Raw genomic sequence first — 23,700 nt, 5'->3', positions numbered from 1 at the left:
AGACAGAAGAAGATTTTGAGGATATAGGCTATCAAGGAACTTTATCTCTGTTTCACAGTGTTACTTTGTTAATTGTAAGGATTACTACTTAACATCTTTCTTTTTTACCTGTGTTTATTAAGAGCAGTGGATAATTAGCACATTTAGGCTGCTTTTCTCCCTTAGCAAGAATGATAGAATTGACTGTTTGATTTTCTGAATTCTTTAGTGAATCAAACATTGTGGTACTGTACCTAGATAGCATAATAATCTATGTTGCTCATAATTTGAGAATGGTTATGTGTTTAAGATACTTGGTTTGTGTTCTGTCCCTTCCCTTTGAATCTTTTAACTATTGGTTATTTTTCTAAATTGATGGTGATGACCTGGCTGAGATTAAACATTTCTGTTAGAGGATTCCTGATTTAACCTCATTCCCTCTTAGAATAAATCTCCCTTTATCTTGTGCTTTTTCTCTTGCATTCCAAAGTACAGTTTCATTAAATCCCCAGGTTTAAGATTTTTCTTTGGGAACTTATGTCCAGTATCTCTCTGGAAATTTTAAGAAAAGGTAGTTGAGTGTGAAATGTTACATGCATCTTTTGAGAAATTGAGGTTTTATAAATTGAAGGGTACTTTTATATTTTGGGCATGTTTTCAGGGGTGGGATTATGTAGTTACTGTTTTAATAACCATGTCCTAATTATTTATAGCTTCCTGCCTGACATAACTCACTTCAAGAAGTGCACAATGTCAGAACGTGGAATTAAGTGGGCTTGTGAATACTGTACGTATGAAAACTGGCCATCTGCAATCAAGTGTACTATGTGTCGTGCCCAAAGACCTAGTGGAACAATTATTACAGAAGATCCATTTAAAAGTGGTTCAAGTGATGTCGGTAGAGATTGGGATCCTTCTGGCACCGAAGGAGGAAGTAGTCCTTTGATATGTCCAGACTCTAGTGCAAGACCAAGGGTTAAGTCTTCATACAGCATGGAAAATGCAAATAAATGGTCATGCCACATGTGCACGTATTTGAACTGGCCAAGAGCAATCAGATGCACTCAGTGTTTATCCCAGCGTAGGACCAGGAGTCCCACAGAATCTCCTCAATCCTCAGGATCTGGCTCAAGACCAGTTGCTTTTTCTGTTGACCCTTGCGAGGAATACAATGATAGAAATAAACTGAACACAAGGACCCAGCATTGGACTTGTTCTATTTGCACATATGAAAACTGGGCCAAGGCTAAAAAATGTGTTGTTTGCGATCATCCCAGACCTAATAATATTGAAGCAATCGAGTTGGCAGAGACGGAAGAGGCTTCTTCAATAATAAATGAGCAAGACAGAGCTCGATGGAGAGGAAGCTGTAGCAGTGGCAACAGCCAAAGAAGATCACCGCCGACTACGAAACGGGACTCTGAGATGAAAATGGATTTTCAGAGGATTGAGTTGGCTGGTGCTGTTGGCAGCAAGGAGGAACTTGAAGTGGACTTCAAAAAACTAAAGCAAATTAAAAACAGGATGAAGAAGACTGATTGGCTATTCCTCAATGCTTGTGTGGGTAAGTTTCTTCATTTTTTGAATGGGATGGGAAAAGATATTAAAAATGACATGAAAGACATAAGGAAGGTCAGTATTATTTAGCGTTTAGTTCATTCAGCATGATAGCTATACTCCCAGTATGCATGCATAAGAATCTCTATTTGTGATCTTGTAACGTTGTCTTAAGTTGCCTCCCATTTTATTGTGCATGTGTCTTTCCAACATTAGAGAGAAAAACTTTTAAGTTATAGCAAAGATTTTTACATATCAGTAGTAAACCGTATACCTGGAGTTTAAAACTGCTACTCGATATTTATTGTAACAAGATGTGACTGAGGAGCACCAGCTGCTGCTTCAGAGTGTTTGTAAACAGTGTGAGCATCTTGTGATGATAGAAGCTTTAGTCAGATGTTAAAAATATCACAAAAATGTGTGACTCCAAGAAGTTGAACAAACATAATATTGACCTTGAAAATACTGATGTTAATTTACCATGAATGTCATGTAGTGAATATTTGCAAACTTTATGGAACTGATTTCACGTGGCCAGCTGATTCCATAGTTCATATTATGATTTGTGTGTTTTGTGTTTTAGTGCTTTCCTAGGGAAATTCTGGATATTGGTCTCAGTCTCTGGCTCAGAGCTGTTCAGGGACAGAGACGTGTTGAGAGAGTAAGGTTTCCTCCAGTTATTGACCTTGTGAGTTAATTATTCATGATGTACTTCACAAAAGCAGTTGCTTGACTCCTCTGTATTTTTTTCCCTCCCCCTCTCTTTTTTTTGAATAGGTTAGCTATTTGAATTATGTGATTTAAATTATTTGGATGGGGTGCTTACTTTGACATTTAAGTTTTGTAAAGAAAATTTTGAGTAACTACTAAAGTTAAATCTTGTGTGGAACAATAGCTAAGCCTTCAACATGGCTTGGCTGTGTATATATATTTTTTCAGTACTAATTTCTTTTGTTTATCACCCTGAATATAGCCCCAAGAATATGGAATACATAACTGTATGAATCTGCAAGTCCTAAGAGTAGATTTCAAGAAATCTCAGTTTTTTTATATTAGTTTTGTCCTGGCCAAAAAAAAAAAAAAAGTCCCAGCAGATGAGCCCTTCTGAACACCAAACACAGCAGGCACTTAGTAACTGTTAGCTCCAGTGTTCTGTCCTGAGGACGAGGGATGAAAGCACACTGAGCTGTCTTCAGCCATCTGTGCTGTCCCATTACATCCCATTGATTTTTTTCTCTCCCCAAATTGAGGTACCACAGATGGTGTGAATGTCTTTTTTTTTTTTTTTTAAAACCAGGAGCTACAAAAGGATTTTATTTATTATGAATTTTTAAAAATTGAGGTCCAATTCACATAACATAAAATTCATCATTTTGAAAATGAACAATTCAGTGGCATTTAGTGTATCCACAGTGTTGTACAACCACCACCTCTGTCTAGTTCTGAAACATTTTCATCACCCCAAAGGAAACCCTATACCCATTTAAACAGTTACTCCACATCTTCTCCTCCTCCAAGTCCTTGGTAATCACCAGTCTGCTTTCTGTTTCAGTGGATATACGTATTCTGAATGTTCCATATAAATGGAATCTTACAATGTGTGATCTTTTGTATCTAGGTGTGATTGTCCTTTAATTACCTGTATGCCTTTTGGAACACTTAAAATTATTTTTGCAGGCAGTAGCGTACTATGTAGATGCTAACTACAAGGTGGTGTTATAGTACATGTAAATTTATAGATGGTAATGAGCTACACTGCAGTGATTTTTAACCTCTTTTGGGGTCACTGTTTCTTCAAGTTAGTGGATCTTATGATAAGAACTCTTGCTTTGAAATATTTTCTCCCCTTGACACACATGTTAGACCAATCAATATAATATATCTTTGTCTTTATGGCTGTTATTTCTTGTCTTTGTGACTATTGTGTCGTCTTGGTGCTGCCTTTATTTCTTTCCATATATCTACTTCTTTTGGTTAATCATCCTTGTACCTCTTTGCATTCTTACAGCTGAACAAAAACTTCTCCCAGTAGGACCAATATTAAATTTGGTCTTATTTCATTTATAAAACAGTTTCTTTGCCATTAAATCCGCATTCCCACATACTCCAGAGTGTCTAGGTTCTTAGGGCCAAGGATTGATTGTAATTGGTTCTTGGTAATGTGGATTCTGTCTTTCCTATCAGCAAATATTTTTGACTATTCATTGCATAATATGGTTCTCAAATGTTGTAGAAAGATTATGGCTCTGTCTTTATTGGGTAGTCATATCCTGATTTGTAAATATCCTTGAAATATGTTAAAAACTTTTAGTTGTTTATATTGTGTTGGGTTAACGGAAGTCCACAAGTATTGAAAATTAATCATTTTTTTTGTGTGTTTTTGGCCACACTGTGCGGTATGCGGGATCTTAGTTCCCTGATCAGGGATCGAACCCGCGCCCCTTGCAGTGGCAGGCGGAGTCTTAACCACTGGACCGCTGGGGAAGTCCCCGAAAATTATTCCTTACTTCTCCCTTGCTACCTGTCTTACGCTCTCCAGATTTCATTAGATATGGTATATTATGGTTTATCGATGTTAGGCATTTAAGAAAACCATCTTAGTGTTTGCTCTGGCAACACATATACTTAAAAAATCATCTCCAAAGTACATACACTAAGTATAAAATGTATACTGTGCATAAAATTTATACTAAGTATAAAATGTGAGGCTTTCCCATTTGAAATTGAAATAAAAAAATCTCAACCTCAGCTTTGTACCTGGTAAAATGGGAATGAGGAAGATTCAGTATTGAGAAGGGTAAAGCTAAAGCTTCCACAGTATTAAGTAAGTATCTTTTACATGATTGTTGGGTATAAGTTTCACATAGGTCACTTTATCTTACGTGATGAGAGGACGTTGGGGACGTCCAACGTCCAACGTTTTACTGGTGCCAAAACCTGACACCAGTAAAAATGGAATCTGGGAGTGGGAGTGAAATGGTAACGGCAGAGGTGTGAATTTAAATGTGCTGTTGTCTCTGGAGTGTCTGCAGTTTGGTGCCAGGTTATTTTCTGGGAGGTCATGTCAGTGCTAATCATGGTCTACCTTTCCCACTGGACAGATGATAATGTCTCTAGAGATAAAGCAGCACTACCTAACATACCGTTTTAGTTCTGCTGTTGTATTGAATCAGTTGCCCTTTAGAAGAACATTTAAATTTGTGACCCCAAGTTGATCCCTTGAAAAGATACAGGGTCAGATAAGGATCTCAAATTAAATCTGTATAATAACTTTTGTATGCCTGAACCCTGGACTCTGATATCCAGTGGCCACCTATCCAACATCTTCTCTTGCATATGTAATATTTCAAACTCATTTCAAACTCAGTGAGGCCAAAAAACTGAACTGGTCTCTCAAATCTATTCTCTCACTCCCCCCATCTCAGTTGATGGCAAGTTCATCGTTTTATTTGTTGTGTCCAGAGCCTTGGTCATCCTTGGTTTTCTTCTTTTTCTCTTATACTCCATTCTCACTGGCTTTGTCTTCAAAATATACCCAGAATCTGGCCACCTGTCACCACACTGGTCCAAGCCATGATCCCCTCTTGGTCCGTGTCCTCCTTTACAAACTGTTCTCTAAATAGGAGCTACTCTTCTAAAACTTTGCTTAGAACCCTCCAGTGATTCTCCCTGTATTGCTGAGAGTAAAAGCCAATTTTACAGGCTCTCTCTGCTCTCTATCCCACACCTGCTTTCCCCACTTTTATGCAAACACACATTTCCCTCTAACCTTATCTATTACTCTTAACCTCGCTCATTCACTCCTGCCCTCTAGCCACCTTTCTTGTCTGCAAATAAGCCTCAAGCTTTGTACTTGCTCTTTCCTCTGCCCAGATTGCTTTCTCTAGATTGCAGGATTAGCTAATTTACTTCTTTCAGGTGTTTTCTCACATGTCACCTTCTCTGTGAGGCCTCAAATTTCAGCCCTGTCCTGTCCTCTCTTCCCCCAACTTTAATTTTCTTCACAACACTTGTTACCTCCTAATACACTTATTAGAAGTCACCTTATTTGTCTCTCTCTTGCTTAGGACTTAAGCTTTCTGAAGGCCAGGAATTTTGTCTGTTTTGTTCACAGCTGTTTGCTGGTACCTAAAACATTGCCTGATACGTAGCAGACATTGAAATTTTTGTTAATCAGTGAATAAACATTTGTGGAAACTGGAATCCGGACAAATAGACCTTCCAAAGACAAATAAACCTTTTTGCTTTTCTCCTAAATTTCTTGATTCTTTGCCTTCTTCCTAGCTTTCTGTACTTTTCACCTTACAGATTACCTGGAGCTCAACCCACTGGGAGCCAACTTGGCTTCTTCCTGTCAGGTGAAGACAGAGCAAGTAGGTCCCATAGGGTTTTATTGGAAAGAGTAGAGAGGCCTCAGTTTATCACTAGGCAGTCTGTGGATATGAAGAGTCTAAAGTCAGATTTCTTTATATTTAATTTCTCCGTCTTCCTGATGAATATTTGATAACTTGATGAATATATAAGGAAAAAAATCGTAGTGTTTTCTATACCTAGAGTCCTAAATCAAATAAACTTATTACTTGAAAAGTTTTTATTCAGTTGTCATTGGATGTGTTGCTTCCTATTTGGCATTTTGCCTTAAATAGCTGCATCTTTCTTCCATTTAGCTTGTCTAGTGATCCTGCTAACAAAGATGGGAAGGGTTTGAGATTGGGGGGCAGCGGGAGGGAGTGCTGTTGAAGGCGTAGGGGGAAAAGAATCATGCTCATATAACAAGTACATGTTGAAACTGGAATTTTTATGCTGAAATGTTCAGTTTGCCCCATGGCAGTGGCATTATAGAGAACATATGAATTAGTAACATCTCCATTGCTCCCAAGCTTTGGGGGGGGGCCCGCAGTATGTACTGGTGTACCCTATTGAGAATCACTGACTTACGAGCTTAACCGGAATCTCATTATCAAGGAGCATGTTGAAATGGAGTCATGAGGATTGTAGTCGTATTACTGAGCAAGATTTTGATGTGTCTAAAAATTTATATGATTTTTAAAACGTAGGCAGTACATTAGAATTAACTTTTTCTTGCAAGTGGTCTCCAAAAATATTGTTATATTTGATCTGATGTTTCCCCCTTTCTCATAACTGTTGAAAATTAATATTTGCGGCAGTTGTTTTCTGTATTGATGCCAATTGTATTTTGGCCCCCTTACTGGAAAGCTGTATACAGTGTTATGTATAGGTGTCCACTCCAGAGTGTCAGATGTAACTGTTGAAATATCTAAAACTTGCATGGTGTTAAACATGTCAGAAAGTATTGATATTTGTTTATTTGGTTTCATTAACACTTTTTTCATTTTAACCAAAATTAGCAATGTATAGGCTTATTACATTTTAAAATGTTCTTTTCAATTTACTTCGGTATTGGTATTAAAAATCATGTATATGGATGGTTTTTCTCAAGGAAGTAAATTTTTAAGGTTGTATTAGTGTTATTTTTCTTCCTCTGGTGAAAAGGGTTCCCAGGCCCAGTTCCAGCGTGTGTGTGTGTGTGTGTTTGTGAGCTTCCTCATACCAACAGGCAATTCTCAGACACCAGCAGGGTGTCCGAGAATTCAGCTCAATTCTGACACTGTCTACCTGGAGGTAGAATCAGATTCCACAGGTGAAGGGCTCAGCCCCACAAGACCTCCCTCCACTTCAGATGCCAGATGCCAGTCACAAGCCCAGGTTGTTAACCTGTACTTCTGACCAATTGTCTATAAATCAGAGGTTCCCATGACCCCCCGCCTTGGGTTTGATTAATTTGCTGGAACGCCCCACGTAACTCAGAGAAACAGTTTACTTACTAGGTTACTGGTTTATTATAAAAGGGTATGATAAAGGATACAGATGAACATGTAGATGGAAGAGATGTATAGAGGGCAAGGTTTGGAGAAAGGGCATGGAGCTTCCATGATGCTCTTTCCAAGTGTCACTCTCTTCAAATCTCTGTGTTCACCAGCCTGAAAGCTCTCCAGACCCTGTCCTTTTGGGGTTTTATGGAGGCCTCATTACATAGGCATCATTGATTAAATCATTGATCACTGGCGATCTCTGGCCTCTCTCCCCTCTCTGGAGGTCAGGGTGGCATAGTGGGTGGGACTGAAAGTCCCAACCCTCTAATCCCCTGGCAACCAGCTCCCACCCTGGGGGTGGGATCTAAAAGTCACCTTCCCTGAAGTGTTTTCAGGAGCTGAGGACCAGAGACTAGATACTATCCCACTACTTTTATCACTCAGGAAATTCTAAGGGTTTTGGGAAGCTGTGAGCCAGGAATTGTGGATGAAGATCAAATATATGTATTTGGTCATCTGAATGATGATTTTTCCTATAAATCACAATATTGCATCTAGAAAAATCTGTTGCAGTGTGTAATCTTCTACGATGACTTTTTAAATTCCTAGTTTTGAGATACAGTGTCTGGTCAAATGAAAGGAGTGTTGTGCACTAACCCAAACAAAATCAAATTAACTTCAATGGAAGAAAAAGTCGTAGAAGGTTAGTTTTTGAGAGATAGTAGTACTGTGTACTGGAATGATAATAAGTTGATTTATACCAAGAAAACTACCACATCAAAACAAAACAGAAAAGGAAATTCTTGACATAAGACACAATGGTGATTTTATCCATTTATTCAGATATCTTTGTGGCTGACTTTTTAACTTTAAAGGTAACTCAGGGCATATAAGTTATTGTAAAGAAAAAATTAGAAGAAACTTGTTTTCTAGTTCAGTAAGTACTCCTTTAGCCTTAAAAATTATTAATTTGCTCCACAGAGGTATTTTATTGATGACTTGTCTGAAAATACAAAACATTAGGTATCTTGAAAAATACAATATTAATGATGAGGTAGTGTCCAAATTTGTATTTTTTACTTGCCCAGTACTTGCCTTCCTTGTAGGCGCTTCTCCCCACCCCCTTTGGGTTTTCTCTGATTTACATGACCGATTTAAATAGTGTGACAGGCAGAATATTGCACTCCGGCCCCCCAAAATGTCTAAATCCTAATCCCCAGAACCTATGAATATGTTACTTTACTTGGCAAAAGGGATTCTGCAGATGTAATTAAGGGCCTTGAGATGGAGAGATTATCCCAGATTATCCGGGTGGGCCCAGTATAATATGGGTCCTTAATCAGCAAAGGAGAGATATGGGAGAATGAGATGTGACTGTGGAAAAGCAGAGGTTTTAGTGATGCGGGGGCCCTTAGCTAAGGAATGTGGGCAGCCTCTAGAAGCTGGAAAAGGCAAAACTCCCTTAGAGCCTCCCTGTGGAGTGCACCTTGATTTTAGCCCAGTGAGACCCATGTGGAACTTCTGACCTCTCTCAAATTTTAAGATAAAAAATTTGTATTGTTTTAAGTCACTAAATTTGTAGTAATTTGTCTGAAGCAGCAATAGGAAATTAATACAAATAACATTTAAAAAAAATTACAAATAGCATCTTAATTTGACAATTTCAGAAAAATTTAACTTAACCTTCACTGGTTCTATGACAAAACAAGAGTCATTGTTTTGTTATTTTATACAACGGGAGAAGCTGAGGCACAGAGAGGCTTTCTGACTCAGTGTGATGTAGCCATGTTGTTATCCTTTTCTAGACAAAGGTGGTATATAGGTCTGTTTGTAAGTAAAAACTCACTTCTTTGTGTCTCTAGCCTTACATTACATTCATAGCAGTAATGGCCACCAAATGTATGTGTGAGTGTCGGGGGGGAAGGCGGGGGCAGGTTCCCAAACCAAGCTATTCTCAGATTCTCCAGACACCAGCAGGGCATTTTACAAGTTAACTCAGTTCTGCCTCTACCTGGAAGTAGCATCAGATCCCACAGGTTAAGGGCTCAGTCCCACAGTACTGCCTCCCTTCCTCCCTACCCGCTTCAGATGCCAGTCGCTAGTCCAGGTTGTCACCTGTGTGTCTGATTGTAAGCTATAAATCGTAGGTTCCCACAGTCACCTCCTTGGGTTCAAATAATTTGGTGGAACAGCTTTCAGAACCCGGGAAAACATTTTACTCACTAGATTACTGGTTTGTTATAAAAGGATATGACCCAGGAACAGCCAGGTGGAAGAGGTGCATAGGGCAAGCTTTCCGTGTCCTCTCTTGGCCACTACTCTCGCAGCACCTCCACATGTTCACCAACCTGGAAGCTCTCCAAACCCCATATCAGGGATTTTTATGGGGGCAAGATGGATTAAATCATTGGACATTGGTGATTGTTTGAACCTCAAGCCCCGCTCCCCTCCCAGGAGGTGAGGGTGGTGTGGAGCTGAAAGTTACAACCTTCTAATCACTGGGTTTGTTCCCCTGGTAACCAGCCTCCATCCTTAGGGGCTTTCCAGAAGTTACCTCATTAACATAAACTCAGAGGTGCTTGAAGGGGGCTTGCTATATGAGCAACAAAAGACTCCTATTTATTTCATCTTTATCATTCTGGAGCTATTTAGGAACTGAGAACAAAACTAAATATTATAACAAAAGACACACTTACGGCTCTTATATAGGAAATTACAAGGGTTTTAGGAGGTATGTGCCAGGAACAGTAGATGAAGACCATATATTTCTTATCCACAGTGGTTTTTCTTGCTTGATATGGTTGCAAGGAATACTGTTACTGGAACTTTTGAATGATGTTTGATGCCTATGAATATTAATGTTTTCAGTCCTTTTTTCCAAGTCAACTAAATAAGTAAGCCTATGTGAAGTTGATTGCTGTGTCCCAAGGTAATCTGTCACTTGCTAATATTTCTCATCATTCCATAGCGAAGCCACATTATTTGGGCTTGATTTTTAGTATGGCATTTCTCTAGTATTTGTTCTGTTTGCTTTACTTGTGTTTGCTTATACTTGGTATACCTTAGCTGTTTGGACAATATTTTCCATCTTCAGAATTTTTCTTGCCCTGTAGAATTGCTTCATTTTAAGTTATGGTTGTATGCTGGGCCATTTTGTTTGATTATGAATTTGATTTTATATTGATACCAGACTGTTCTACTAAAAGATACTCCTACTTAGTGTCCCTTTTCCCTTCATATATTGCTTTACATATGAATGAATGTGGAGCCTGAAAAAAAGTCTTCTTAGTCTTTGACATTTAAAACCATTGCACTTTTTAAAAACATTAAAAAAAATGGTTTGAGTTAAAATATTCTATTAAAAACTTTTAATAGAATCCAAAATATATGTGGACTCCTGCAGCAAATCTTTGGCACTGCATCCATAAAAGGAAAGTAAGCTGCTAGAATGCTGGCGATGCCTTGTATGTCCTTGGTTAACTTTGTGTGATACTCTTACATGGGATGTGTGCGTGTAGCTATAAAAACTGCGGTGCCTTTTCACTCCATACACATTCTTGGTTGTTAATCTCCCTCCTGTCCAAGGTAGTTGATATTACAGGTAATAGAATTATTTTTAGCACTGTGAAAGGAGTGTTATCTTCAGCTAGTTCTATCTTGTTCTCAAGTTTCAAAGGATTTCCTCTTGTGCTTTTGGAACTCTGGATTTAAAATAACATTTTATGTCATGGTTTTTAAGTGAATTGTGGGAATTCTCAGCAATGTAAGATTCCAATCTGTAGAGAATACACACACATTTTATTCCCCCTGGCCAGTTTAGTCTGGCTTTTCAAAGTGCTTCCTGACATCTGGGATATGAAAGAAGCTTCCAGGAATGAGTGTGTCAAGGCAAATGGATAGCAGTGGCAGAAATAGAGCCCCTGCAGTATCCTTCTGGTTGCCTTTAGTCTGCCTGAGACATAATTCCTGGCTTTTAGAAATGATTGATTACACAGGCCTGCCAACTAATAATGTGCCTCCTAATGCTGAGAAAGGGAATATGTCTGGTTAGTCTCGATTGTATGATAGTGACATTTGAATATGCATCATTGATTGAGTAAAGGCTTTCATTTTTTAAAAGCACTATATTAAATGAACACATTGAATTATGAAATCCAAAAGTATCGTTTAAATATTAAGTATAAAAAGATGTATTTAGACTCCAGAGACCTTTACTGTTTACCATAAAATACCTTTAATTTTAAACATTAATTAAAGTAAACTATGCACAGGGTTATAAAAATCCAGCAGTTATAGAAAGAGTTTATAAAGAAAAGCAAGTTTCTTTTTCTTCCCTCCACCTTCAGTCCTTATCTGTGGAGGTAACCACGCTGTTCCCTATCAGCCTTTCATTCTGAGAAATTTCAAAAACAGTAGAGAAGTTACAAATATAACACATTGAACACCAAATGCTTTTGACCTAGATTTTCCGATTGTTAGTACTTTGCCACTTTTGCGAGCTCTATTTGTCTTTCTGTATGAGTTTTTCCTGAACTATTTGAGTTAGCTACAGATGTCATGACATTTTGCCCCTAAATATTTCAGCATTGTATGTTTTAAAAACACATTTTCCCTACATATTCACACAATATAATTATCCAGAAACTCTAATATTTGAAGTCCATATTCAGTTTCACCAGTAGTTTCACTAATAGCTATTGCTCCATCCCCATTCAATCAAGGATTATCTTTTTTATTTAGTTGTTTTATCTGTTTAATCTCTTTTAATCTAAATAGTGCCTCACGTGGGGTTTTTTTTTTTTTTTTCTGTTTACTCTTCATGTCATTAACATTTTCAGAGGCCAGGCCATTCATTTTACAGAGTAAGTCTCAATTTGGGTGTGATTAGATGAAATTTAAACATTTACTTTTTCGTGGGAGGGAGGAGCACTACATAGGTGATATTTGAAGCAGGACCTCTAATATCTCTGAATAATGTCCTTTTATCATTTTTTCCTTTTAAAAAATTAATTGTGGTAAAGCATACATAACAAAATTTGACATCTTAACTGCTTTTAAATGTACAGTTCAGTGGCTTTGGTACATTCACATTGTTGTGTAACCATCAATAACAACCATCTGTGTGCAGAACTTTTTCCACCTTGCAAAACTGAAACTGTATACAGTAACAGTAACACCCCAGTCCCCCTTTCCCAGCTCCTGGCAACCACCATTCTTTTTTCTGTCTCTGTGAATCTGACTACTCTGGGTACCTCATATAAGTGGAATCATATGGTGGTGGTTGTCCTTTTGTGACCGGCTTATTTATTTCATTTAGTGTAATGTCTTCAAGGTTTATCCATGTTGTAACTGTCAGAATTTCCTTCCTTTTAAGTGTGAATAATGTTCCATTTTATTTATATGCCACATTTTGTTTACCCATTCATCTGTTGATGGACATAGCAGTATTTCTTGTTTTATCAAATTTGGCATTATATACTGACTTCCTAGAACAGTATATAAGGGTTTAATTCATTTTTAAATAATAAAAGCAGAGCATACTCATTGCAGAGTATGTCAGAGGTAAGAAAAGCTATGAAAAAATATAGTTTATAATATCACTATCTAGAGGAAATCTCATATTTGTATTTTCAGTTTTTTAATATTTTTATGTAACTGAAATAATGTACATTCTTTTTGTTGTTGAATTTTACATTTTGAAGTAGTTAAAATATTTTCATCTTTAAAAAAATGAATGTGTAATATGACTTCGAGTTGCTGTACTTTAAGTTAACATAGCCCTTATTATTGACCTTTGGGTTTTTTGAAAATTTTTTATTCTGATAGTGTTCTGATGAACAAAATCGTCAGCATTTCTAATGATTTTCTTAGGTTCCCAGAAATGGGGTAACAGGATCAAATGATGGAAACGTGTCAAAGGTATTTTGTGCATGTTGGTAAATTGCTGCCTGGAAGGACTGTACTGATTATATTCTCATTATCAGTGTAAGAGAGTACCTGTGTAGCTGTATCTTTGCTGATGTTTGTTATTAAGGGAGGCAAGCTATCTCATTTAATTAGTCATTTGTATTTTTTTCTGTGAATTGTTGATTTATGTCTTTTGTCCATTTTCCTTTGTGATTTTATCAAGTTGTATCAAGTCTATATGAATATAATTAATGTATATATTACAGATATATACCAGACATATTTGTTGCACATTTTCTTTACATTTTTTTTGTGGGGAAGAGTTATAACATTTTATCTTTGTTTTTCACCGTTTTTTGGATTGAACTAAGGATTAAAATATTTTTTACAGATAATTTCCGTTAATATGATTTATTAAGTAAATTCTTTCCCCATTGATTTGGATGATTCTGTCATATATAAAATGATTCTGCTTCATTTGTTTTGAGGCTCTTTATTTTGATGTTTTTTTTTACATCAGTATCACACTTTTGCTTAAATAATTATGGGTTTATTAGATATCTTAAAATCTCAAAAGGCAAATGTCCAACCTGCTCCACCCTCCACTTGCTTTTCAGAATTGTCTTCATTTTCACCTTTTATTTGTTTGTTCGTCCATTCATTTACGCATTCAGACGATCATTGAGTGTGCTTCCAAGCCCAGGGAAGAAGTCAGGGCTCTCAGTGAGCTTGTGGTCCAGTGAAGAAGTAATTTAACAGGTCAGTAATAGTGTGATAAGTTCAGGAGAGGAAGTATAGGGTGTTAGAGGAGGAGTATGCACCCTAATCGCATTTGGACATTTGGAGAGGGCTTTCAGGAAGAAGTGACATCTAAGCCAAAACCTTAGAAGAGGGAAAAGAGTGCTTCTGTCAGAGGGAATTGCATTTGTTAAGACTCCAGAGGCAAGAGAGCATGGCCCATCCGTTCAACTGAAAGAAGTCTACAGGGCTGGAGTATAGAATGGGAGCTGTGAGAAATAGCTGCAGGGTAATGCTGGACTTTTCAAGGCCTGTTAATCTGGTTGAAGATTTTAGCTCTTAATGTAAGGGCAGTGGTAAACATTTGGAAGGAGACTGCCTTAATCTGATTTGTGGTTTGGGAAGCTCACTCTGGTCATAGCCTAGAGCCTAGATTGGGAGGGGGCAGCAGTGGAGGCAAGCAGACCTTTTAAGGAGGAAATTATAGCAGTCCAGGTGAGAAAGAGTGTGGCCTTGACCTAAGGTGGAGGCAGTGGAAAATGGGGTAAGGGGGATGTATTTGAGAGAGACTTTAAAAAGGTAGGATGGATAAAACTTGGAAGAATTGATATTGGGGCTGAGGGGAGAGTTAAGAAAGATACCCAGGTTTTTTGTTTGGACACTTGGGTTGGATAGCAGTATCATTTTTTCCTAAACGAAGAAAACATGAAGATCAGTTTTAGACATGCCATAGTGAGGATTCTGATGGGTTGTTGGATATATGAGCCTGAAACTCTTTGGGGAAACATCTACCACTCGGTGGTAGATCCATAGTTTTATGTGGATAATTGTGGGGCCATGAGCATTAACGGAAGCTGTGGAACCTTCTCTTGCAGTAGCGAATTATAGGGACTTTCTTGTTTTGTGCTTCTACTTGGGGACCACATCAAGATGTGCTAACTTTTAAATATCTCTTCCAGTTTGATGATTCTCTGTCTTAATTCTATCAGTATTTTTGGCTAGAAGAAGAGTTATATGGACATAATCTGAATAGTATAAAGTTATGTTATGAGAGGTTTTCTTTTTATCTGTCCGTCCCTTTTAAAATGCTTATTTACCCTCTAATTTTCTCACTGGTAAAAGAGAGTGGCTAGACTATTCAGTTCCTCTTAGAAGGCCAATCTAAAATAGCATAATTCTAAAAGTCTAATATTTGGTTTCAAATTTGGCCAGGATAACTTGACAGATGAAATTTTTACCTGAAGTCAAAAACTTTTGGGACTTGGTTTCAGTGCAGAATGTGGTTTTGACATACACTATTTTATTTGACCAGAACCTCAGATTTTAAGAACTTTAATATCCCTTCAGTTGACTTTTTAGGAATATTTTAAGTAACCTTTCTGATTGTAACGCACATTCATCTTTAACCCATTAACACTGGTCCTCATCTCTGATCACCTTCCCAAAGATAACTTTGTGACATGTTCCTTTATATCCTTCCATTGTGCTTTTAGCAGTAATTCTTCCTGCATGGCAAGACCTTCTTTCTTATGAAGGTACTCTATCAATTCAGGTATTTTTTTCATGACTTTGGGGATTTATATTTTCACAGCAGTTTGGTTGTTAACAATCTGATCAAAGATTTAAGGAGGTAAGAGCACCAAAGTATAAGCTATATTTGGCGTAGTTTGTCATGGTTAATAATAGAACATTTAAAGGCCTTATTTAGAGATTATTTTGACTTCCCTATCATTTGAGTTTTTAATTTTTCTGAAGAGGATATTTTCAGGAGTTCCCTGGTGGCCTAGTGGTTAGGATTCTGGGCTTCCACTGCTTTCAATCCCTGGTTGGGGAACTGAGATCCTGCAAGCCGCATGGTGTGGCAATCAATCAGTCAATCAATAAATGTTTTCATAATGGAGTAAGTTTATTGAATGAATTGAATAGAAACCCATCGTGATAAAGTATAGATTAGATTAAGAATTTATTTCCAATTTGTGATTTTCATCTCTTGGTTTTTTTGAAAAGATTATTGTTCAATAGCACTATTCTAGGAATAGAAATGGTAGATTTTAACTTGTTGCCTTTGGTTATTATGTAAAAAATGCATCTGGGAGGTGATTTGTTTGGTCTGCTCAAACTATTTTTGGGATTGCCATAGCTTGTGTCTACTTAAGATACATTTAAAAATATTGAGGTCATTTTATTTAAAAAGAAGGTCATGTTTGAGTATTGAAAGAGATTGCTGTGTCTGTCTAAGCCAAGTTTGTCTTTGAACTATAGCCAAATGGTTAGGAGTATGAAGAAAAAGTGTAACTGGGTGGTATAGTTTCCTTTTTAATATGCAAAGACAGTTAAGTGAATTAAACTCTGAGTAGAGGAAAACTACCCAGACCTCGTAGCCACCCACATCTGCATCTTTCTACTGACCATGGTAAAGGACATTCTGAACATTACCACTTAAAACTAACTTTTCTCTTTAAGGGCTCCTGAAATTGTGCCAGCTGACTCCAAGTCCACCCTGACCCCACAGCATAAACCATGCTGTGATGTCACAGCTACCATAGAACTCCAGGGTAGTGTTGAGCTGGCCCATGTGGGCTCAGGTAAGTCCTGGCTTTTTTTTTACCATTTGGCATTCTTTTCAAAGTTAGTTACCATTATGGTTTTATGTCAAAAGAAACAAGGCAAAACTTTGAAAACGGTGCCATATATGGGGGAAAAAATAAGTCTGTTTTCTAAACATCTATGAGCCAGCTCCATATTCTAACCAACGGAGTTCCATAGTAGCTGTGAAGTGTCCCCAGTGAGTTGTGACTTGTGACTTCAAAATATGTTAAGTTCTACTCCTGGCCCAGCTTACAGAACAATATGAGCTTTTTTTTTTTTTTAATTTCACTTACTCTCAGGTCTTTATGTTTTTAAAAGTATATTAACTTTCCTTTATCTGTAATTATGCACCACCACTTAGCTAGTTGTGTATTTCACTCACTCAATTCTGAATGTACATTGATACTGCAGGTTAGTTTTATAAAGTTAATCTTCTTAGAGTGCCTTCAGCTGTCTTTTTAATTTGCCTTCATAACATGGAAGAGGAAGGGACAGAACATGTAATATTTAAGTTTGTTAAATTTTCAAAACAACATATTAAGAGAAAGATGCTTTAGTTACTCTTGGAGATAGTGTGATATGTCAGTAACCTAGAAAGCATGTGTACGTCACCTCTTTCTCTTCTGCTGGAACTTTCCCGCTTTTTCCTGATCTTTGTTACATTAAGTGAGGTTTTACCACTTAGATTTATTTACTGTATTTTCCTACCTGTCAACTCTTTTACTTTTTTTCTGCTTTCCGTTTTATTCCGTAATCTTAAAAGGTGGTAAAAATGTAATGTTATGTGAAGAACTCAAAGACATTTTCTAAGTTGTTTTGCATATAATCTGATGCTTTCCGCCCCCCCCCCAAGTAGAAAACACGTGGTAGCTAAAACTTAAATTATCTCAGTATAGGCCACATCCTTTAGGCACCATGTTTACAGTGAAAACCCATCTGTGAAGAAACTTTAATCCCTGGTTCCTCTTGAGCAGTGTGCAATAGAGATACAACAAAAATTAGGACAGTTCATTGACATTCTCATGAAATTTGATTTGTAATAAATTTACTCATCTTTGTAGCCAAAAACTCACCAGTAACTGAAACTGTGAGCTCTTAATTATGGTTAATGAAAAGAATGGAATTATATATTTCCAAACATTAGACAATAAAATAGTTTTCTTTTAAATATTATTTTGTCCCTATACTTAAATTTGTGTTTTTCATGTTCTGGGAAGTTTGGAGGTTTTTTATGCTGTGATGAATAGAGAACAGAATCTCTATTCTGTTCACCCTCATTTTCTGCCCTCCTGTGTATATTCCATGCTAGGGGCGGCAGGATTCCCTATTTGCAGTTTAGTGCAGAGCTTGTGGTCAGGGGAAATAATTGTTTTTGATGTCTTGGATTAGGCCAAATAGAAGTCCAGTTTGTGTGTGTATATGTCAGCTTTATTGAGATATAATTCATGTACCGTGCAGTTCATCATTTGAAGTTCTGTTTTTATTAAAAACATTTAGTTTGAAGGCAGACTGTAAATCGTAATTCCAAAGCACAGTTGCTGACTTTGTTGTGCTGTTTGGTCTGTACCCCTCCCCACCTTCGACTAGCTAATTAGTTTCTAATTACAGAAATCCTTCAGAAACATTAGAGAGGCAATGAATTCTTAAGCAAGTATTTCTAATATGAGATTCTTTCAGACATCAGCTATTTGATGAGTTAGCTAAAAATAGTGAAGACAGTGATTTAGAAGATCTCCCCTTCCTTCAACCAAAAGAACAAAGTTAGTTGACGTTTACCTTTAGACTACTTCATCTTTGTCTTTGGGAAACAAAAAAATATATGTGTGTATTTACACACACGTATATACATATACTGTGCAGGTCTTCCTCTTTATCGTTTCAGGTAAATTGATCAGACTTTTTGGTCCTTGTGTTGCTTTTGGAAGTGCCTAGAACATTTCTTACATCATACAAAGAAATTTTATAAATATATATTTTTAGGTTGAAGCTAAAAACTGTAAAAGGTGTGGTGATACTGCACAGACCTAGAAATAGTTATTAATAGCTTTGATAGAACTGAAGTGAACAATAGTTGCCTTCGTAAGGAAATATATACACACAAAAGGAAAATGGAGTAGGGCATGTTCAGTTTGAAAAAAAAATATGGCATTAAATTATTCAAAAAGTTATGAGCTCTACTAGATTATTCTCATCTGTTCATTAAAACAAGCAGATTTTAGATTTGTGTGTCTGTTCTTCAGGTTTGCCCTTTTGAGAAGGTTCACCTCCCCTTATCTCATGCCAACTATATTACATTTTAGCCTTGATGATTTCTCCAGGGCACTAACCCTTGTAAGGGTGTGTTGAAGTCCTTTATGTATTGCAGTGGGGGCTACAGCTGTCCTTAGGTGTTTATATTGAGGAATGTATTAACCTACGTTGCTGTGAAAATAAAAATTTCTATAAGGTATTCTCATTTGAAATCATGGATTGTTAACCTGAAAAATATATGTTTCAGGGGGAGGGGGTCATTTTTCTGGCGAGAGGATCTAGTTTTGCAGAAGGGATCTTGATCCCAGAGTTGGAAAACTTGGAAGCTGGCTTTTTATGGCTCACAAATGTGATGAAGGACTGTTTTGAGTATAGGAATCATGTTACTGTCTTTATGTTTCTCACAGTGCCTAGCATATTGCTTTATGTGTCATGGGCATTCGGTGAATGTGGAAATTATCATTTTAAAGCTTTGTTATTTTTAATAACAGGGGAACTTGTTGCATTGTACCAATCTGTAATACTCTAAGGAATAGGTCTTATTTATCTAATTCCTAATTCAAGATAGCAGTTTAAAAGGCTTTTTAAAAAATACCCTAAGAATATTTCTAGCTAGTAGCAGCATTTTATGTAACAAATTTTTCTTGATGAAATTTAGGAAACAAAGTTATTTAGTCCTACAGTCTTGTGTGTGTGTGTGTGTGTGTGTATTTAATACTATTTGTGGTAAATTTGAAGCTAACCTACACCTTCATTTTTTGCCAAGGCTATTTATTATCCATAGATGTACTGTACTGCTTAGTAAATAGGACTTTTGTCATTACCTAACATTAATTTGTGTTAAGAATAATAACATGGTTCAGTGGGAATGGAAAGTTCTTTATAGATTTGGAAAAATGGATACTTGTTTTGTATCTCTACTCCCCACCTGGTTTATAGTGTTTTATTTTAGCCTGTTTCTGTTCAAAATCATCTAGCTCAAGTTTTACTGTATTAATAATTCTTAATGGGTGTAAGGAAGACTTGGCTATGAGAAATTCTGAAATCAAAATATTGCTAACTTTTACTTACATTAAAAATGTTTTTGACTGCTCTAAATTGTCTCCAAGCTAACAAAACAGTAGTGTGGAAGGCTCATCATTTGTTTTGATCCAGCTTTAAAAATGCAGCCTAGGGAATTCCCTGGCAGTCCAGTGGTTAGGACTTGGTGCTTTCACTGCTGTGGCCCTGGGTTTGATCCCTGGTCGGGGAACTAAGATCCCGCAAAGCTGCCCGGTGCGCCAAAAAAAAAAAGAAAAAGAAAGGCAGAATAAAGGGCAAAAGCAGCCCAACACCAACGGGAAGCACATCCCTGTCTCCTTGGTTTCTGCAGAGCCAGGACCAGAACAGGAACTTAGTGTCTTTTGTGAAGTCTAGTTACTCACACTAGATTGTTGATCTTTGATCCAATTAATATATTCTAATAATTTCTCTAAACATTACCAGAGCATGGAACCAGCACTAATGTGATGCTAAGTGCCTAACTAGGCAGTTCTAGTTCTGGAAGGAAATGAAAGGGAAAGGAATACACTATAATTTTCCTTATATTCTATAGCACATTTAAATGATGCCCCGGGATCCAGGAAGCACAGAGAATCAGAGTTTAGAGTGAATGCTACAGGTTTATGCTTTTTGAAGAAAAATAAAATTGAACTGTTTTCTGTCCTGATGCTTGTTTTAGGGGTTGTAGAAGGTGATTTAGCTGCTATAGAAGCGTACAAATCATCAGGAGGGGACATTGCCCGTCAGCTCACTGCAGATGAAGTGCGCTTGCTGAGCCGTCCTTCCGCTTTCGATGTTGGCTATACTCTGGTGCACCTGGCTATACGTTTTCAGAGGCAGGATATGCTAGCAATATTGCTTACAGAGGTGAGTGTGGCATTTTGATTAAACATTCTTTTCTATGAAGGAAATGTGTTCTTTAGTTTTCATTTTTGATGTTATAATGTTTCTCAGTTCTTAAATGTTTTAGATTCAATCTTCTATCCTCTTTTAAAAATGACATTAAACTTAGACTTCAACAGAAGTAAATAATTTTTAAGGATATGTGTTTTTAAAACAGGACATTTTGCTACAATATTTGAGTCATATGTTTGATTTAAAAAAAACTGGGATGTATCTGTCATTCATTCAACTAACATTTATTGAGTACCTACTATGTGCCAGGCACTGTGCATAAAAGGGGTATAATTGTGAAGACATTGGCTCTTCCTTCAATGAATCTCCAGGTACAGTTATTCTGTAGAGAGTGCAGGGTTTTTTTTTTCCAAAAAAAATTTCTTTCTTTCTTTCTTTCTTTCTTTCTTTCCCTCTCCCTCTCTCCCTCTCTCCCTCTCTCCCTCTCTCCCTCTCTCCCTCTCTCCCTCTCCCTCTCCCTCCCTCCCTCCCTCCCTCCCTCGGGTCTTTGTTGCTGTGCGCAGGCTTTCTCTAGTTGTGGTGAGTGGGGACTACTCTTCGTTGAGGTGCGCGGGCTTCTCATTGCTGTGGCTTCTGTTGTTGCGGAGCACGGACTCTAGGCGCGCGGGCTTCAGTAGTTGTGGCACACAGGCTCAGTAGTTGTGGCTTGCGGGCTCTAGAGCGTAGGCTCCGTAGTTGTGGCACACGGGCTTAGTTGCTCTGCGGCATGTAGGATCTTCCTGGACCAGGGCTCGAACCCGTGTCCCCTGGATTGGCAGGCAGATTCTTAACCAGCACGCCACCAGGGAAATCCCCAGAGTGCAGTTTCAGAGATGTAAATGCCAGGTGCTGTGGAGAGTGCTTGAGAAAGTGTTTTGAGGTATCTTACGTTCTTACCTGTAGCAGGTAACATTTTAGCTGAGATCTGAAGGAGTAGGAGGAATTAGCCTCAAACAGTAGGTGGAGAGAAGGGAGTTGAGGAAACGTTTTATTCAGAGGCAAGGGCGGTGGTGTTTGTGGCGAATTTGGAACTTGCAGGTAGCTCAGCAGGGTCGTGATGGCGAAGGGGAAGTGAGAGAGGCAAGTAGGCGACGCAGTGTGAAGGATCTTCTAGGCCAAAGAATTTGAAAATTATTCTGAGGGCGGAATAAGGCTTTAAAAAGGGTTAGGTAGAGGGGCTGGGGAGTGACAAGATCAGAGTGTGTTTTGGCTGCTCACTTTAGAGAGGGGCAAGCCTGGTTAGCAGGACACTGCAGTGATGCTGGCAGGAACTCTGCTGGGACAGTAGTGGCAACAGAAAAGGAAAGAAGTGGGCTGGTTTGAGAGAGATGCTGGTGATGTAGGCAGAACTAAGTGGATAGATTGGCCATGGGGAGTAATGGTGAGTTAGGGGTCAGAGTTGATTCTGGGGTTTCTGGATTAGATAACTAGGGACATGTTACAAAGGACAGAGGTTGCAAATGAATTAGGATGCGACTATATTATCCAGGTAATTTTTAAGAAAAATATTTATTTATTCATTTATTTATTTATGCAGCTCCACGTCGTAGTTGCGGCATGCGGGATCTTTAGTTGCAGCATGCGGGCTCTTAGTTGCAGCATGCGGGCTCTTAGTTGCAGCATGCGGACTTCTTAGTTGCGGCATGCGGACTCTTAGTTGCAGCATGCATGTGGGATATAATTCCCTGACCAGGGATCAATAATAGAAATAGGGTAAAAGTGCAGAGAGTTAGATCAGTTGTGGATTCAAATCCAATTTGGTCAGTATACTCCTGTGTATGCTTACTTGCACATTTAAGTTCGTCAATATCTGGGAACATTTATGTACAAAGCATGGGGTGAGGGGATTAATAAATATGAACGTTAAATGAAAGCATGATTGAGATGGCTAGCCATGTGTTTAGTTTGGTAAGAGTCCAGTGTAACCAGGGGCACCTGATAGAGCAAAGGAGGGCTTGAGAGACAGTCATGCTGAAAACAAAGGACAGGCTTACTGAGGATAAGGGAGAAGGGGACTGTTTGAAAAGCAGCTGTGTGATTAGGGAGACCAGAGTTCTGGAACATGGGATGGAACAGTAAGAAGTAGTTCCTGTAGTATCTGAGGTCTGGCTGCATTTGTGTTGTGATGCCCAGTTGTGTACTGGAAGGGCTGGCATGTGGAGTTACAGTTGCTGGTGGTGGCTGGAGACAGGAGAAGGAAGGCAGCTGTGAGCCAAGGCTCCAGTTGTTAGGGGATACATAGGCTTCTCTCAGGCTGGTAGAGGACTGTGAGAAGGTTCTGGAGGGACTGGTGTAAGTCACTGACCTCTTAAGAGCATTCTGGGGACTGACAGCAGGAAGACAGTAGAACCCCAGTGTATTTATTATTTACTGCTGTGTAACAAATCCCCTCAAAACTTAGCAGCTTAAGACAACAAACACTTGTTATCACAGTTTCTGAGAGTAAGGAGTCCAGGAGCAGCTTAACTGAATGATTTTGGCTCAAGGTCTCATGAGGTTACAAACTGCCAGGGCTACAGTTGTCAAAGGGCTCAACGGGGACTAGGGGATCTGGTTCCAAGTACACTCACCTGGTTGTTGGCAGGGGGCTTCAAATCCTTGTTACGTGGGCCCCTCAGTAGGGCTGCTTGTGATGTGGTAGCTGGTTTCACCTAGAGCAAGTGATCCAAGAGAGGGAGAGAGCATGAGAGAATGGTTCAAGTGGAAACTGTAGTGTCTTTTCTATATAACCTAATGTAGGAAGTGATATACTATAATTTTTGCTATATTCTGTGGTACACATAGACCACGCTGCTACAAGATGGAGGAGGTAGAAAGGAGGCTTGTTCTAGGGAAAGAACAAAATCAGTGATGGAATTTAGTCTCAATGGAGTAGGCACTCTACAGGACAGAACTGAAGGGGCCATCAGGG

At 38.2% G+C, this 23,700-nt stretch overlaps 1 protein-coding gene across 1 annotated transcript in view; it reads left to right on the top strand.

Annotated features, from left to right (window-relative positions):
- The window catches only part of ZRANB1 (zinc finger RANBP2-type containing 1), a 68,457-nt gene that overhangs the window by 22,748 nt on the left and 22,009 nt on the right, over positions 1 to 23,700 (top strand). Inside the window, exons 2-3 of the mRNA XM_061185307.1 lie at positions 693 to 1,543; positions 20,575 to 20,762. Coding sequence (XP_061041290.1) covers positions 730 to 1,543; positions 20,575 to 20,762 — 1,002 coding nt within the window. The 5' untranslated portion in view covers positions 693 to 729. The remainder of the gene's footprint in view (positions 1 to 692; positions 1,544 to 20,574; positions 20,763 to 23,700) is intronic.

Source organism: Eubalaena glacialis, chromosome 1, assembly GCF_028564815.1.
Source record: "Eubalaena glacialis isolate mEubGla1 chromosome 1, mEubGla1.1.hap2.+ XY, whole genome shotgun sequence".
Taxonomy (NCBI): domain Eukaryota; kingdom Metazoa; phylum Chordata; class Mammalia; order Artiodactyla; family Balaenidae; genus Eubalaena; species Eubalaena glacialis.
The sequence above is the reverse complement of the archived record's forward strand: the minus strand, read 5'-3'. Positions and strand labels throughout refer to the sequence as shown.